General features: G+C 43.7%; 1 protein-coding gene across 1 annotated transcript in view; it reads right to left on the bottom strand.

Annotated features, from left to right (window-relative positions):
* The window catches only part of LOC125940005 (granzyme F-like), a 41,764-nt gene extending 24,670 nt beyond the window's left edge, over positions 1-17,094 (bottom strand). Inside the window, exons 1-3 of the mRNA XM_049655665.1 lie at positions 16,960-17,094; positions 1,785-1,809; positions 1,617-1,690 (exon numbers count right to left, since the gene is read on the bottom strand). Coding sequence (XP_049511622.1) covers positions 1,617-1,690; positions 1,785-1,809; positions 16,960-17,031 — 171 coding nt within the window. The 5' untranslated portion in view covers positions 17,032-17,094. The remainder of the gene's footprint in view (positions 1-1,616; positions 1,691-1,784; positions 1,810-16,959) is intronic.
* Between the last annotated feature and the right edge of the window lie 2,144 nt (positions 17,095-19,238).

Below are 19,238 nucleotides of genomic sequence, written 5' to 3'. Positions count from 1 at the left end.
CTTAATGAGACATAATGGCTGGCCTACCTTTGAACTACACCATAAAAGTTTTTTTTTTCATTTTTTGCCCTACACTAGCTTGATTAATGTAATGACTGTAGTGCGCGAGACAGTGCCGTGGTTGGAAACGAAAAACAGGCCGATAAAGAGTACGGGAGCAGAGACGAATTCCGTGATGAATGGAACACAATGACGTCGACGAGCGGCAGGCACGATACCGCGCAGCGCAAGACAAAATAAAAAAAAAAGAAACCAATCAGAAGAAAACACGGAGCTTCCAGCGGCCAATCAGGAAAGCACAAATCGACCAGAGTGGAGGAAATGCGAGGCTCACTAGCAGAGAAAAATTGGGTACCGGTCCGGGACAGTGGCCATGGTAAACTCGGCGGTAATGCAGTTCCATTCAAGGTGAAAGCTGGGGATGGGCTAAGCAGTGATTCGCCGGTGTTTCCCTTTGTGTCCCTTGCGTTTATCTTGTGTTTAGAAATTTATCATCCGTTTTGACGCCTGTGCTAAGGCACAACTGGTGGGAAACCAGGTGAGAAGCGTTTCTAACGAATTAGTGTTAATTAATTCGATTATTTAACGAGTATTCCTTTCTTTTAGGTTGTTCGGAATCATATTAGTTTTTTAAGCGGTTTTGATCAATTGTGAACTTGTTTTGACCCTGTTTTGAGCACTTATTTGTGAGTGCGATGACGACGGACGCCGCCGACGGCCCGCGCTCCTGAAGTGCTTCGCACTAAAAAGGGTGGTTTCAAGAAGAGACGCCAGGAGAAGGTCGCCCATCAGACCGGGAGCTGAAGACGGGCTGTCGGGTCCCGGAGCCTCCAGGACTTCCCCCGACCGGGGCCTCCTGCCATGCTGTTCTCGGGCGTCGCCACTCCACCCGATCACGGACTGCTGCCCGAGGCCGGCGAACCCCTGCGCCCGTAGGCAGAGCACAAGCAGTCGGGCTACGGGCCTGAGTTTGCGCCCAGCTGCCTAGCCAGAACACCACCTCCAAATGCGCGTGCCTCCAGGCCGCCTGCGTCCCCTCTCCAAGCCAGAGCTGCTGCGCTCTGGTCTCTTGTTCGACGGTCAACCACATCCACCTTTTGGTGAGACCAATGCCGCTTCTCTCGCCGCCTCCTCTGCGCTTCTCGACGTAGAACTGTTGTATGCACTCACACTCGCGGCCTGCCCGAACTCGCGTGTCGTTGAATACGTCCTAGCTCCGAGTGTGTTTCTTGTGATTTTTTCATTGTTTGATTAAACGCTTTGTGTGCGTATTACAACAAATGGCTTTGACCTCAATTTGGTTCTCGGAGGGTCCGCCTCCGAGAACCGTATGAACCTACGGCGAGCCGTTAGCGACTCGACGACGACGACGATGTTGCGCCTCGACTGCTGAGCGCGAGAGTAGAACGGCGACAAGACGGAAAGAACGGCGGCAAGAGCAACAGCATCTGTGATAGTGCACAAATAAGTGTGGGCAACCAAACGCCATGACGTCTTCCCACAACCATTAAAGAAAAAGAACCTGCATCGAAATTAAATACACCATAACTGTGTTCACAAGTTCTACACTATTCACAAGCTTCGACAAAGGACACATGAGCGAAATACTCCTTTACCATCCAAGGAACCTGAAGTTTCGATATCGCACTCCCATTGATAACTCTTCCGACAGGCTCGGATATTCCACATTCTGTAAAAGAAAATTTAAAAACATGTGTCGACCTTTCGGGGCATCCGGCCTGAGCACTTTCTTCTTAATTCTTGACTCCATAAACATTACGCACGTTTACTGTTGATACCGCTTTTTGCCTGCAAAAGAGTGCACAAGAATAATCCAAAACAAAATATTGGTCAGTTTTATAAAACTTGAGTGATGGTAGCGCTTTAAACTATACATGCAATTAGGACGAAAATATGCATTGTAAAAGTGACGCACAACAACGGATTACGTGTTCGTTTTAGCACACGCAAAAATTTTAAAGCGTAGCATTCTTTGGCTAGGTGCCTGGTGTAATTTTCTGTTCCATTACGTTTGTTTTTCCATTTCGTGTCTCCTAAACATGTAGTGCCATATAGGGATCAATAGGTGAACTTCTGTGAATACACAACCTTCTACACGCTTGCCGCCACCTACTTGTGGGCTCACGAACCTCCGACGTGATATTTTGTCACCGACAATTGGAGTCGTAGTCAATACACATATTTGCCTAAACTTCGTCTACCTGGCTTAAAACGGCCTCATGACTTTGCAAACTCATCCTTTAAAACAAAGAACTTTTTCATAAATTATTAAATAAACACAATTAAAATTGTGCGAGGACGTGTTTCGAACACACGACGTCTAGTACAGAAGCCAGATATTTAAACAATGCTTTTCTTTTTTTTTTCGCTTGCCAAATGGCACAGCACAAGCACCGAAAAAGATGCATTCGCGGGAACAGTCTCAGGAACTTGATTTTCGCGACCCCATTAATATTCGCGCATCTTTAGCAATGCTTCAACTCTTTGGAGCCATTCAAGCTCTGGGGCTTGAAACTGGTACAATGCTGTAATTCTACTAATACTTTCTTTTGAAATATAGCTGTATCAGCTTTGCGTCAATGAGAGCGTTCCAAACTGCCATTCTTGATTGCCGATGAGGAGGCCCGGGAGCATAATGATGTCAAATGGAATGCCATCCTCTTTTCAACTGGCAAAACTCTTAAGCCGAAAGCGTCCACAGGTATGTCTTTCTTGTTGCCCGTTGAAAAATGCTTAACAACCTTGAAATACATGATCGATCGCTCCTGGCTTCCGGCAAATGAAACAGTGAGTCCCCCAATGTAGGAAATATGCCTTTTCCTCTTCATAAGTCTTTACAACTAACGTACTTAGACGCAATTTGAAGAAAAAAAAGGCCTCTTGATACATTCATGCTTTTAACTCTCTTAAGAAAATTTAATTGTCCATGGTCGGCACAATAGTGTGATCTATAGAGAGGTAGGACATTATCACATAAATCTGTATATTTTTCCGCGGCACAGTTCAAACGTATTCCAACAAAAATGAGCCCGCATAAAAATACACCACAGGTAGACATCTTTTAGGTATCTATCGAGGCCATACGTTCCAATGTGAGTACTAAATTGGATGATCGTCATCACAGTATAACCTGACAAACAGTCCGCAGAAACGGGTCTGATACATTTCGGAAAAACTTGACTCTGCTAACTGGCTGTCATGCGTACAAGCGCGACAATCTGAAACCTCGGTAGCACACACGACGAAATAGGTTGGTTCGGCGTGTGTGCTTCTACGTCGGGATCCCGAAAGAAAAAAACTGCAAAATCTCTGCGCAACTTTTGCAAATTCACACGACAATAATGAATTCCTTGCATTATATACCATAGTTTGCCTATTAATAGCATTACGCGTTGTTGCGGTCGTAAAAATTGACCGATCAAAGCACTTTAGTTTATCAGCCTTTTCGCGTCCTGCGACGACTTTCCGCCGCCACAAAGGCTCACTCTCTTTATAATTTTCCAACGACACTCCGAAATAGGATGCTGGAGGAGGAGGAAGAAACTTTATTTAAGGCCATCACTAAAGCCCAGTAAAGAAGACCGCGTGCTCCGCTAAGGCCCACTGATGATTAGCCAAGTCGGATTGAAGCCAAGCAATCCAGGAAGGAGGGGGAGGGTAAGGGAAATAAGGAGAGGTAATGGCAGTGTTACATGAGTACACGATGTGTTCTGTATCTGCCGTTATCTCCGAACAGTTGGGACAGTGAGCTGTGCTACGCCATTCGAAGTTGCAGAGTATGAGTGGGGGTGGGGGGGGGGGGGGGAGGGGGCGAAAGTGTTAGTTTGAACTTTGCGAAGGACATGTGCTTGTTCCGTGTTTAGTGAAGAGTGAGGGTGGGGTAAAATAGTGCGGTTTTCCCTAATGTTCTTGTTGTGTTCAGCTATTTGCTTTTTGTACGTGGCGGCTTCTTCCACTGTCGTTGGATTTGGCCAGATAATCGAGAGTCCTATGCCACTTGATATTACAGAAAATGCTTGGGGATCGCTGGCCAATATCCATGCCAAATTCACAAGCGCTTTCCCCATTTGATTACGCTGCCACTAACCCCACACCTATCTTTGACAACATTTACAGCAATAATGACGCTTTCATGATAAGCACAAAATAGTGGAATGTGGTCTGCATATGCAGGGAGAAGTATTTCCGATATATGGAGAAGAAATCCTCGTACGGTGGCGCTATTGATTATACTCAAGCAAAAAGATGTAATATACATGGAAAAAAGCAATGGCAACAGAAGGCAACCCTGACGTGGTAAACATTCCACTTTGATGCGCGCTTCACGTGTTGTGATATAGCCAACACTAGATCGTAAGGTACTCTATCAAACACTTGTTCGACATCTAACTGCAGCATTGCGAAGCTGTGAGAATTAGCATCACAACATCCTTAAACGAACCGGATTTTAAGTTTTTTTGTATCTATTGATTCACCTTTTAGGCCATGAGTTTGTAGTTCGCCGGGTAATCTTTGTACTATAGTTTGAAGCCTCATATTAATTTTCATCAAATATTTTGTAATCTATCTTTCTGAGAGATATCTTCCATTACAAGGTAACTTGCATGAAATCATTCTTTAGCTTAGGTGTGTGTGACGTAATAAATAATGGCGGAATTACCCGCCTATCCAAATCTTCGTTAGAGAGTGGCACTAAGGCTACAGCCACGTTATCTTTTACAACTTTATAGAATGAAGCGGTAAGCCCACCTGGGCCCAGAGACTTCCCGGAATCAAGATCATTAATACCTTTCTGAACTTCTTCCAGCGACATAAGCCTTTCCAAATTTTCTTTCGTTTCTGCGGTTCCTCGCGGCATTAGAGAGATAAAGTTATATATGAAGGCATCTAAGTCGACCTCAGTACACGAATAAATGCACTTTAATGTTCATAAAACTCTCTTTAGATGCCTGTCCGCTGCGTCAAAAAAGGGCTTTTGCACTCTACTTTTTCCATTTCGTTCACGTGCGCACTTTTTTCCAATCCTAGTGCACGCTTGGTAGGAAGCACTGCACTTATCAAACGCTCGGGCCGAGCTCTGACAATTGAGCTTTCGTACTTCTCCTTATCTATAATTTCCAATTTCTGCTTTATGGTACTTATTTCTTCTTCAAACGTTCCAGGTTCTCTTCTCACTTTTGAAGCGAAAGTGCTTAGGTTGGCTCGAAGCACTCTTTCTACAATTTCAATGACCTTCATTTTCACTTCTTGCCGTAACGCTCCCAGTGTTCTCCAACATTTTTGTAATACAATATGTCAACTTTTGCGATGGCGTCTATGACAGAGCTTGTAAAAACGTCGTCTTTTAAAATCCTATCTATTAGTGACCAATTTTCACAAACAAATCTGAACAACTTTTATCTTTTCTTTTTCCAGCACACAATGCTACGAGACACTGATCGCTAAAAGATACTGGTTGAACCCGATATTCTCCCATCAGCATTACGAAGCTGCAGATGAATAGGTTGACTTGTTTCTCCTGGCTCTTATTTTTTGGGGAGGGGATGAGTTCGGAATCATTGACATCGGCCCACAAACAAGCCATGATGCAGGACAAAAACTTGAATGAGTCGTAGAAGAATGGCTGGCTATCATTTCATTGTTTAACGACTTCCTCTGGAAGGTAAATGCTACGATAGTTGCGAAAGACCACGCGAAGTGTAAGAACTAAACATCACTAGCGGACGCCGTCAGTCATTCGATTTTGATTTTATAGGCATGCCAGGTAGTCCAATTTAATATACCATTTCTCACTACGTTTATACAGTGAAGCTGTCTGTTGCTAAGGTTCCGTGATTTTTCGTGTCCGTCCTCAAATCTGCGTCTGCAAAAACTCAGCTCCTGAATTTGATACAAAATTGCTTCATTCTATACAAATGCTTATAAATCTTATCACTTGGATATGCATTTTCAGTACATTAGTTATTATTAGGCACCATTTTCGATATCACTAGACTCTCAGGTAAATAATAAGGGTTTCTCAAACATTTGCCGCTGTGCGATCCCCGTCGGCCGTGTTTACGCTCGCACCGCCCTCTCTTTGTCGTTGTTCCAAGTGCTTGCATGTCTGGTTTCCTTCCGCTCTCCCGGCGTGGCGGTCTCTTCGCGCGTGTTTGGTTTCCTCCGGCACCCCGAGGTGACGGTAGTCTTCCACGCGAATGTATGCCGCTGATCAAGATCACAAATAAAAATAAAGTGTGTGCGCCTGTGTCTTTCTTCGGGATACCCACCGTCACCGCTCAAGCGAAATAGAATTTGCTGATACCTTTGATTTAAATTATTTGTCACCTCTATCTCTTGTGCTAAACTGTTTCGCTGGTAATCTACGTTCATGAGCAGTGGAATAGCGAGTAATTTTTTATATCAGGTGCAGCATGAGCTAGATATTATGTAGTAACGACTAGAGCACTGCACGGGCTCGGGCTTACCCGAAAGCCCGGGCCCGGCACGGCCCGCGGTCTGGGTACACTGTGAAAAATTTTCGTAATTTTACAGCAAAACCCTACGTAAAATTTACGTACACCATTCTGTTTTATGAAGAACGGCGGGATTCTACGTAAAAAGCACGGACGCGCGCTCCGTTTTTGAAATACGGAGACCCGTCCGAAATTTCATGTGGAGGGCAACTGAACATGTTACGAGTGAAAAATGAACACGCAAAGAATATAACGAAAAGACATTGTCTACTGTCACTGCCAGTTACTTAATATCACCATAGATAAGGCTGTTTGAACATTATTCGCATGCGAGCATAGTAAACACACAAAAAGAAGCAGGATAGGTTTGAGCGGTGGTGTTGCTTACCACTCCTTCATCGCGCCTACACGCTGGGTTGCATTTCTCCGGCACAAACAACCGTACGAGTGGGTACTAATGGTGGACGGTGGAGGTGGTATTCCTATCGCATTTGTGATTTCACTCTAAATAGGAAGACATCGGCGCTGGATTGTTACACAAGTAAGTGATTTAAGTGTCCTTTTTTCGTTGTTGGTGCACTTCGCGCGTGCGAAATGCTCCGCGATGGCCGATGATGGGCTCAATTGTGTTGTGTGAGCGCGCTTTGTAACGACATTCCTTGGCCATGAGGATTGACAAAGTGACGTTGCGAGTCTGTGATAAAGGGGTGTTGCATTTGTTGTGTTGAATGCATACTCACTACAACTGAGGCGCGTAGACAATATTAGCGGCGTTGACGCCTCTAGCAGCTCCTTTGTTGTCTGTATGTGGCCGCTGGTTTACTGACGTCAGCATTCCAGTTAGTACTGTGTTGTGCTGTGTGCTCGGCGTTCCAAAGTTAAGTGAAGGCGTTGTACCCCTTAGTAATCTCTCCTGACGCGGTGCAGCGCTGTGTTACCAATATTGGGGGACGCATTGCATCACAGTGAAATTTTTTGCCATTATTATAAGCTTCGGACGCAGTGCCCTGGCTGGGCGTGCATAATCGCAGTGTTCACACTCGGGATTGGAAGATTGCTCATGTATGAAGACCTCATAGAGCATGTTCGATGTGCATGCCCCTTCATTATAACGAAATGACGGTGGAGCGTGCTTACTGCCGTAACCTTGTGTCATCTGCAGCGTTAGGCAACACGGCTGTCACACGGTGCCCTTTTCGTTTGTGGTAGAGCCCGAGCAATCGTGCACGATCGCAATTGAAAGTTGTCCGCGTGATACCCGTTAAGGGTTGTTGCAAAGAAACGGTCTATTTTCTACCTGGCAATCTGTATTTGATTTTTTTTCGACAACTACCAAGCTGACGATTAATGTTCTGACCCAGTACGTGAGCATATCACGTATTCTGGGAGGGAGGATTGCCGCGTAAATTCTGCCCATATGCGGCCGTAATTGTAAACAAATGCATGCGAAAAGTAATTTTTAACGTAACCTTGACATAGAATAGCGGTGGCCAAACGTGCATTATGAACATTCCAAAGTTATATATATTCCTAATAAGTATAAAAACAAACCAAAATATATGTCAACACGGATGTTGAAGGGAGGTTCACACTTACTGTCTCGAGTTGCATAGACTAATTTTCATCTTACACGCATCACTGCAATAATTATTCTAAAATGCGTGCATGTGTCGTAAGTTATTCCGGGCAAAATATTTTGTGAGCTCATTTTTCGAATAGAAGGTGCTGCATAAAGTTTTTTGCAAATAAGTTCAACGAGGTCATTAGCACTTTATAAAATACTGTGAGCTATCTCACAGCAATACAGTAACTCAGTGACGAGCTCATATAAAATAGTGTAATTGTATATAAAAATGTTTGTGCTTTGCTTTGCATGACCGGTCAGAAAGTAACTGATATCAGCATTTCATTTGCAGCTGTTGCACCAGTGAAGGATGTCTGTGTGCCGCCTTGCATTCAGTTTCTGAGCCATGAGGGCCTGCTTGCAACACAAGTGGCAAAGCAGTCTTGCGTTGTGCTATTTGTTCTGGTAAGCTGTGCCACTCTATTGTATATCAGTCTTGCATATGCAGTCCTAATGGACAATGACTGCAAATGGTGGTGGAGTGACAATGCCTATACAAGTATAATAATTGTTGCAGATGCATCCAAAAGATAAATGATGTTATGTTTTTCCTGTGGCAACCAATTGGTTCAGCATGAGGACGTCGACTTGAAAGTGGTATTGTTTCACACTTGTCTAGGTTGCACATGAGTGGTGTTCAAAAAATTAATAAAGTGCCGGAATTCGGGATTTCAGGCAGCAGATAAAACATGCACCAATAAAATAATTCTTTGTCTAGTTTGCCACTATGAGTATGCAAAAACACCTGCATCCTGACCTCTAACACAGTCATGCATGGGCTCCATGGTAACTAAGTGTAGCCACAGTTAAGCTCACTGTTAGCCACTGTTCAGCTTACTATAATAGGTGAAGATGCCCCGACAGATTTGCGTGTGACATTGGAAGGTATCATAACAAGGTAAAATATAGCCTGAGCACGCAGCTGTGTCACATGGTCAGGTGACCAAAATATATGAATATTTTGAAGGGATTGAACAGTACTACTGCCAGAACAAAGTGAAGGCAACGGGCACAGCAACATATTCCCTTTATCCTGTCTGTGGCCCCATTCACTTCCTTCCTAAACATGCACTAACCAGCCCAGTTCAGAACGCTCTCGCACTACATCTGAATACCTCAATTTGTCTAGAAGACTAGGTGATTACACACTAGCATATGTGAGGGCTATTCTGCGAGTTAAACGTGCTCGCTATTCTGTGAGCACGTGGCTTGGTTACCCGAGCCACGTGCTCGTGTCAGTCGCAGCAGGACTGCTTAAAAGGCACAGCAAAAAAAGTTGTCGCAGTTTCACGTGAAAGGCGAAGCATCAATTGCGATAGCAAATTTGTAGAGAGCTATACGGAGTAAGGTTAGTAGTTTTATCAGCTGTATAAATTTGGACATGCATCAGCACCAGCAACGCGCAGAACTGTTGTCGACGCCGTCAGCGTTTTGCCCGCGTTCGCACAAAATGCGTGCGGCGTTGGTGACTGTTGCCAGAGCCTCTGATATAAATAGGCACTTGGTGCCGCAGCTAAGCGTCGCCTCCCTTCCCTCACCCCCTCCCCCCCCCCCACGGCCTTTCGCGCGTCGGAAGAAGGCGAGTTTGCTCTACATATATGGTGATTGTAAAGGAGGAAAGAGACGCCTACTTCTGCAGCCCTTAAGAGAGCACGGCGCAGAACGCGCGTTTGTTCTCCGCCAAGGGTTCACTCCCCGTGAAAGCGCGCGTCCCTCGCGCCCTTTCACGCGCACATACAGCGTTCGGCGCGCGGCGACGATTTCATCTCCATTGACGTCATACGGAACCTCACGGCGACGGCGACGCCGACGGCAGAAATCTGCTTTGGAGTGTCCATATAATTGCTAACGCAATAAAAGGTACAGTACCGACATAAAGAAAAAGATTGCTGTCATCCCCTACATACTATGATTCCCCCACAGATTAAAGAAGATTGCTGGAAGGAGTGCCAGCAATGTTTTTTTTTCGAAGCCTAATAAATTCATGAGCCTGTGTAGGAAGTCAAGGCCATAAAGAATTTCTGATACTGCATGCGAGAAGGAACATAAAACAAATTCATTGATTATATCGCGTGTCTTGTTTACCGCATTCCTCTTGGGTGTGGACCGTCCTACATTGGTCAAACTGGTAGATGTGTAAATTACGGGCTATGAGAACACAATAACAAATTAAATACTCTGGCTGCTGACGGTTTTCTTGCCCTTCATTGCCAAAGATGCAAGTGCAAACCTAGATTCAAAAAAGCAGTTATCATGAATAGAAGCAGGTGCTAGATAATGCGCTTAGCAATCGAGACTACAAACATATCAACATTTGGTGATGCATGCATCAGTAAGTCTTGAATTTCATTATCCTCGAAAGAGCTCGATTGTCTTTGTTCGCGTTAAATGTGTACATGTCTCAATCTGTGTGGCTAAAACAACTGCATGCGTGTGGTTCCGGGTTTTCTTTAGTTCATGTTTACCGAGCCTTTACACGTGTTGTATGACGTTTTGACGGTATATATAGTGACGATAACGGGAAATAAATCTGTTCTTCGAAGTTAACACTGTGTGCACGTCAAATGTGCCTTTTTGTTATACCTGTTGTTCAGCCCTGCGCTACAACAAAATAAAAGATGCCGTACAAACAAGCCCCTGTAGCTACCCTCGTCGTTAGTTTCGCAAGAAAAAGAATTGTCTTTGAAAATAAAATATAGAAGCACCTGTTTAATTGGAAGCATTTTTGTCTGGATTTTGTCGAATCCGCATTTTGGTTAAACCCAAAGAAAAAGTGTTGAGGCTATGGCTCTAAGAATATTTTGTCACAGACTGCAGGCAAATAGCATGAATTCTAACTAATTACCACGGACTATCGACGCTACGGTATGAAGAAGTAAAACTTTGAAAACAGAACGTTGCACATATTTCAAGTTCAGTGTGTTTTTCTCTGCATCTATTAACAGCATGGAATTTGGCCGTCCTGTTGCCATTGAAGTCGCAGGCATTTGGGGCAAATAGCTCGGCCCTAGTTGACTCTCAAAATACACGAGAAGCGCTCATGTTTGGGCATTGCTTTAGTTTGAGCTTTACTTTAAAATTTCTTTAGGAGAGGCGGGATTCTTAAAAAAATCACAAATTAAGCACGTCACGGAAGTCACGCTGTCTGGAACGACATGTTGCATTGTTTGTTTGGTTTTGGGGTGGCAAGTCAAGGAGTGGACCGAATAAACGGTACTGCCTGTAGCTGCCACATACGGGGTCCATGTGTACTTGTTTCAGGTGCCTTTGCGTCGCGAAAGTGCTACAGGTTGCTTCGAAAAGCCGACTGACAAAACGGCAAATTTTTGGGTGAACACAGCGCATAATTATAACTTTTTAATGAGATCGAGATGGTATGCTGACGCACTGACGACCATAACTTTCAATTATCATTGTTTAAGTAAAAAGTATATTGCACATTGATACTTCTTTCATGACAAAACAAATCAAATCTGAAAGGGGCTGAAAGGCGCACATGTTGTGGTGCCAGGCATGCTTTCTTCATATTGTTACTAATTTATAAGCTTGTGATCTGGACAGTACCTCTGGCTTGGTTGTTCTGCATCCTAATTGTACAACATGAGCGGTTTGAACGCATTTCAAGAGTGCTTCATTGTTTTGGGAAAACAGTAAAATCTGCAAGGTTTTCTGTTAGAGCAGTGAAAGTTGAAAGCCATAGTCCGCAGTATGTGGTCGTGGTAGCTATACCTACATGCAAAAAATGTAATCTCCGAATGTCAGTGTGCACGTGACAGCTTTGCCTGTTCCAAGCGAGCCATCAATTGACTTGGGTAGGTTTCATCTGAAGCTTTTCATGTTATAAGGCTAGGGACATATGTATACCAACAAGGCAGAGTATGAGATTTTTTTATGAAGCATTTGTTTTGACCAGACCACTGGTAATTACATTTGTGAATTGGAAATCATTTATTGTTGATGCATATGAGTAAAAATGGTGATGATAGTGGTACAGTAAACCTTGTTACAAGAGACACTCAGGGGACCCGGGAAACATGTCTCTTGTAACCAAGGTCTCTTGTAACCAAAAATTCTAAAAACACTGAGGAGTCGGACTAGACCACTTTATTATACATCAGCACCAAAGTGTGTTTAAACACATCATTGTGTGAACTGAGCTGTCTCATGGAAACATGGCAATGGCTCCCGAGTCTGATTACCGGCATACAAATTGACCAGCACCGCAGACACTGTGACGGAAATCCAACTCTATGGTACTCTGTCGCAGAGTCGGTGTTGGAGCACGACAGCGATTATAGAAGCATAATGGCAGAAAATTCAGTGAAATTAGTAGTCTCAACCATGTGAGGAATGGCAGCCGGCTGCGGAACGGAACAAAATCGAGCCAAGGGAATGAAAATTGCAGCGCATACCGGTTAGTACGACGTCAGCCGCGTTACGTGAGTGTGTCTGGTTGTGTCTCTTATAAATAGTGAAGAACTTGCTTAGGGACCTAAAAAGGTTGTTCTTAGTAACCGAGTGTCTCTTGTAACCATGTCTCTTGTATGCAATGTTGTTTGCATGGTGAACATAGGAAAACCAACCAAACCATTTTCAAATGTCTCTCATAACCGAGTGTCTCTAGTACCGAGATTTTACTGATAATAAAGGGTCTTAATTGACTGGTGTTTTTTTTCCCTTTTCAGCAAAGCAGGAGGCATCTGCAAGCAACCAGTCATTCCGATTCTCAACCAATCCTTCTTATAGTCAGCCCACTTCTAGTGTCTTATCATGCAAGTTGTTTTTTTCAGTAAAGCATAATAAACACGCAGTTTCGTTCAGATTCAGGTGGCTTGTTGCTTTTTGGGCACGAATTTGTATGTATGCTTTGTACACGTCATGTGCAGTACTCAAATGCAACATGGCAACACTGACGCGAAGATGAAGCGGTGTCGAAGACAGTTACACAAGGAGGAAACGTGCACACACAGCATGTTCAGTGTGGTGTATGTCCGCTTATGTGCATTGATTTCTGCCCCGTTTCAAGCTACATCTATAGTGAGTTAGCCATGTTGTAATGTACAACTTGGTATAACTTATTTCAATGAAACAAACAATTTTCTCATTGGCTAGAGATATACACCCGCATCATCATTTACAAAACAAATTTTGCACCCGTTGATACGAAGCAAGGTAAAGCTGAACAAGTTGGTACGGATTCATGGTACAGGAACGCAAGCTTAGAAAACATGGACACAAGAAGAACAAAAAAAAGATGTTTCTGTCTGGCCTTTTGTTCTTTTTGTGTGTTTTTTGTGCATACCTTTCCTCACCACGGTCCGTCCGTTTTTAAGTAGGAAAGTACGGGGCTCAATTTACAGAATTTCCGTTCTACGGATCTCACCGTTTTGTGTTTGGAAAATACAGACAATTCCGTGCTCACAACTACGGACAAAATCACAATTTTCTATTCTACGAAAATCACCGTTTTCCATTCTACGGAACACACCGTTTTCCATTTGACGGAACTCTCCGTTTTCCATTCTAGGGAAAAATTTTTACAGACTGTCCGTTTTACGGAAACTCCAGTTTTTAATTTACGGAAAATTGTTCGGCAACGTTTTACCTTCAACTTTCACCGTAAACCAAAGAATACTTTTTACAGTGTAGGGCAGTTTTTTCACGGGCTCGGGCCGGGCTCGGGCACGGCATGTGCTTTTTGACCCGGGCCCGGTCCGGGCTCGCGTATTTTGATGCGGGCCCAGGGACTTTCTCGTGCTGTGCACCTAACGTCCATCGAGTTATCCTCGCGCATCTCGACTCTGAAACACCTGTTGCCTCGGCGCAGCTGGAAGCTAGCAGTGCTACTCCTGTGTACTTCCCTTTTATTCTTCCGTCGTATTTTGCACTGTTTGCACGGAATATAAAGTCCAGAAAGACCAAAGTCGCCTCAAACCAAAGGATGTCATTGTATTCCTTACCTAAACAGTGTAATTAATGCTTTCAGCGCGGTGCAAGTGCATTCGCGACTTGCTGATTCTTCAAAGGCAAATTGGTAAAACAATGACTGGTAAGATAATTCGTCACGCTGCTGAAATATGGCACTGCGTCCATCCATGATTGCACGCATGTTCTCAACCGGCCGCCTAGCAGCAGCACATTACACTACACCATGGAGGAACTAGAAGCTTTCTTTCTCCATTTACTCCATCCATGCGCTGCGCTCACGACCGGTCGTGGCTTCGCTTGGGCTATAGTGTACTAGAATACGGTTGAGCGGGACGAGTGGCTGGGGCGGCGCATACTTTGCAGTGAGGCGCCCGACATGGAAAAATACTGTGGCGGTGCTGCGATAGAAGTGGATTGGGCCGCATTAAGGTCGCGCCGTTTGAAACTGCTGGAGATGTGCTCGGCAGGGTCATTCGTACTACTTTTCGCGCTGGTGTTTGCGTTCAGACCGCTCAAATGGTGTTCATAATTGCATATGACATGTATTTATGCCTTAAGAATAAATTCCTTTCATTCTCTTCTTTAATTTTTGTAATGCCGCTCGGCGATCTTTCTCGGTCTCGGGCCGGGTTCGGGCGGCCCGAGACCGAGAAGCTGGGCTCGGGCCTAAGGTAAAGAGGTGGCGGACCGGGCCGGGCGGATAACGTAGATTATTTCCGGGCCCGGGCTGGGCCCGGGTCTCGCCATAAAACTTTTGGTCGGGCTCTGGTGGGTAGCCCAATGTAAAAACGGGCCCGGCCAGGCCCGGGCTGAAACAATCGGCCCGTCAAGTGCTCTAGTAACGACCTAAGAGCAAAGGTGTGACCAACAGACAAACCAGCACCCTTAAAGGTCTAAAAGTAGTTGCCGTAAATAAAAAAATGTTTCAGTTTCGGAAAAATATATTGTAACACTGCGGCGGTCTTACTATAGAAATTACAACAAATTTATCATACGGTGACCAACTGGCACTCCAATTCTATGGTGAGCGATATGCATCTGGAAAATCAAGCGATCAGTAGATAGTTACATAGGATCACATATAGCCAAAGTGAATAGGCCTGATCTGGTAATTCAAAAAATAGCGAAAGTTAGATTAATTTGAGAAACATTACATAGTCTTACACAGTAACTGGTGATACACCAGTGTCAGGAGAGTGGCCAGCGAAATAAACGTAATAACAAAAAGCAACAAAACATTTGAAGTAATTCTCCCAACTATAGAAAAAATAAATGTGCTATTGTAGGGGCATGGTCGTTAAAAGCTAGTTGCGTATCAAGGAAAAACATTTACAACCAAAGGTTGTGCACTTTTTGTTTCCATTTCGGTTTGCCATCAGTAGTATCTTCGTTTTATGCAGAACGTCGTAAGTTTTGCTGCCATTTCTAATGCATGGCGCGACCATTCAAATAAGCTGTTCGGCATTATAAGTTTTAAATAAAGATCCTCGTCAGTTGTACGCTACACACGTTACCAATATTGCACTTCACATACTTCGCGTAAGACGCGTAGTGACCCACTCTCTGTAAGGATCCAATCACGAGCAGTGTCTGTCGATGCAATACACATTAGCTGTACTGAGTTTTCTCACATTTTACAGCTACGTAAAAATTTCACATTTGGAGAAAAAGACGCCCCTTCAAGAACCGTAGCTTTTGTATTCCGATGCATTATTTCTATCAATGACAAGTGGTACATTTCAAATGTGAGTTATTCGTGTTGATTTAAAGCATGAAAATAAATGTTCCTTTACTATTACAGGACAAAAGATTGCGGGGTGTTCGTCAGCCACAGAAGAGCCGAGACATATCGCAGACTTGTGGGAGTGCAGTGAAACTTTCTGTGTGTTAATTCTGCAATCATTATAACGACCGATATTTTCATCACATAAATTACATGGCCTATGATGGAGCTGAATGATGTCTTTTTTAATGTGATGCAGCATGCGATGCAAAATTCACAAAACACAACTGTTCTCCTTTGAATAAGGTACTTTTTATCGATGGGAACATTTATCGAATTCGCACAGAACGCGACGGGCATTTTCTATTTCGTTAATCGCACAATATTTTAAAACTATTTTATGCAGCAAGTTATGGCACAGGATGAGAATAGAGGACATGTTCTGAATGGGGAACAAAGACTTTTGCTTGCCAATGCCCCATTTACCACCGACACTCTCATGGTCACCGAATGCCAGTTCAGATTGCTGCCGTGTACAAAAAAAATGCATATTATGCTGGCTGCAGTAAACGTGACAGAAATTCAGCGTAAAATACTTATATGAGGTGACACTCAGCTGTACATCAGGAATCCTCTTTTCTATACACAAATCACTACCGCACGCTGGGGCATATCTCCACTTAAGCAATAATAATGATTGCGTAAAAGTTGCGAAAGTGTATGAATATGGATATAATAATCTTAAAATAGCGGAACCAATTAAATGTAAAATTAATGCGTGTTGTATTGGAATATTTTGCAGAAATAATACAACATGATTAAACGTTTTTTTTATTAAACATGTTCGTTCCAAAATAGGGGGGGGGGTATATTGCCACAACCTGTTTAAATCTATAGCATTCAAAAACAGCTCGTATGTTTCCATAAACGGTCATAATACAATGTATATTGCACTCATAATAACGGCAGGTCATACAGTTGAACGTATAATTCAGAGCAGGAGCATTTATTGTGACTGAGTAGAAGGCATATGTATCATATGAAACAAATGAAAGCTCCATCATGAGTCGCCATAATAATGCGGCAGAAAATCTGGCGAAAATCAAGGACATACTTTTGACTATGAAGGCACTTCACGAGGATTAAGATTACTAAATTGACTGATTTCTATATTTCAAATTCAAGTGAAAATGTTTATGCAGTCTTACCTCAGCGCTGATCGACGAAGGCTTAAGTGAGCTGATGAACATAAAATAGAGGCACAGTTTTAACGCAGCCATTCTGAAGTTGGCTGCGTAAACGGTTTTCAAACACGGTGGAGCAAAGATAAGTAATTCCAAAAGAATGTTGATGCCTTTGCGTGGTCTGTAGTTACCGTTCTAGTAACCCAATGGTACTAAGAGCATCTCGAAATCTGGTCTGCGTTTATGAATTACAGCAGTCACTCTATAAGCGTCTCGCATGTACATCACTCCTTTAAATACAGAAGTAAATTGTGCAGAGCGTATCCACACTATATAAAAATATCTTCAATACCAACCATTACCAGTCCAGTAAAAATAGGGTGTTTGCCGATGAGGGCCTTAAGCATTTTATGACCTTTTTTTCTGAGTAGCTTTTGTGCGCCGGAGCGTAAGATGAGCGCATACGCCGAATAAAATGAAAAGCACTTTGAATGAACGTACAATTTATCGTGCACTTCATAGCTGTCTTCCTTTTAAACGTTACGGCAAGCCATGGTCATATTTTTTCACTTTTCTTTCACGCAGCAGTCTGTAGATCCACATGAATTTTGGCTGTACCTAAGAGCCCACTATTTATTGTTCGGTTTCTTTCTTGCTACCCTAAGTAATTTCCTTGCAGGTGCAATTGCGGAATTACGCGCATCTTTTATTATATTTGTATTTGCTTAATACACATTTTAGGGCATTTGATAGGTTTGGCGATATTATATTGCAATTTTATGCTAACATCTGATTTATAGAAGGACATAAATTTGGGAATTATGCTTTTTTATCTTTGATGACCGTGCTTCACTCTTCCTTAGAACAAACTGCAGGCATATGTTGCAAACAAAAGCATATATGGCTTTTTCAAAGGATGATTGAGCTAAACTCCATTTCACACTTGATCTGATCGGCAATATTTCACCGTAGAACGTTTTATGCCATAGGCGTCAGTCCGTCTTTAGGTGGAATGTTTTCCGTGACACCGCGCACGTCACAAAATATCGCCGCTGAACTTTCAAACTCTTTTAACGCATGATGACAAAAAGCTGGCATTTTTTGCACATTCTTGCTAAAGCAGTTTGTGACATGCATATATCTTGGTCGCCATTTTTGCACACTGTTTATGTACATTAGATACAGAGACATTCTACCCACACCTGCAATCAGGCCATCACCATTATTAAGGCGAAAGACTTATATGTCTCATCGTTCAGTCCAACTTCAACTTCATTGAGCGAAAACAGGCCGTCAGCATGTATCGTATAAAAAAGACAAGTGAGCTCTCCAATGTGTTTGCGTTTGTGTTTTAAGCTCGAGAGCTCGCTCGCATTTGGTGGCGTGAACAGTCAAATCAGGCGAAAGCATGAATGAACATGAGTGGTTGACAAAGCGAATTAAGGAGGATGTCAATGCGAATTAGGAGGAGTAAAACTGTCCTAAGAGTACTAAAAGCTAGAGCACTGCACGGGCCGATTTTTTCCGCCTGGGCCCCACCCAGGCCCGTTTTTACGTTGGGCTGCCCGCCCGAGCCCGACCAAAAGCTTTATGGTCAGACCCGGGCCCGGCATGGTCCCGGAAATAATCTACGTTACCCGCCCGGCCCGGCCCACCACCCCTTTACCTTAAGCCCGAGCCCAGCCTGAGCCCGGCTCTAAACCGGCCTAAACCCGGCCCGAGACCGAAAAACACGTTTTTCAGAGTCGAGATGCGCGAGGATAACTCGCTGCAGGTTACATGCACACCACCAGGAAGTCCAAGCGCGGCCCGGGCCCGGGTCAGAAAGCACACGCCGTGCCCGAGCCCGGCCCGAGCCCGTGAAAAAACTGCCCTACCCGGCCCGGCCCGGGCTTTCGGGTAAGCCCGAGCCCGGGCAGTGCTCTAATCAAAGCGAATTAGGAAGGAGGACAAAGCGATTTAAGAGGAATCAAACTGAATTAAGATGAATCAATGCGATGTAAGTGATATCAAAGCGAGTTAAGAGGAATCAAAGTGAATTAAAAAGGGGGACGAAACAAATAAGAGGAATCAAAGCGAATTAAGAAGAATCTGAAGGTAATGAAGAGGAATCAGAGCAAATTAAGAGGGATGACTCGGCGATCTTAGGTGGATAGCTCAGTGAATAAAGTGGATTACTCAGCGATTGAACTGGATGACTCAGAGCAATAGGAGGGATGATTCGGCGAATTAAAGTGGCTAATTAAACTGGCTAATTATTCCATCGGCACTTGGGCTTTCGGTTTCAAGTCATCTTAGGGATA

Source organism: Dermacentor silvarum, chromosome 9, assembly GCF_013339745.2.
Source record: "Dermacentor silvarum isolate Dsil-2018 chromosome 9, BIME_Dsil_1.4, whole genome shotgun sequence".
In the NCBI taxonomy this organism is placed as follows: domain Eukaryota; kingdom Metazoa; phylum Arthropoda; class Arachnida; order Ixodida; family Ixodidae; genus Dermacentor; species Dermacentor silvarum.
This window is presented reverse-complemented; position numbering and strand designations above follow the sequence as displayed.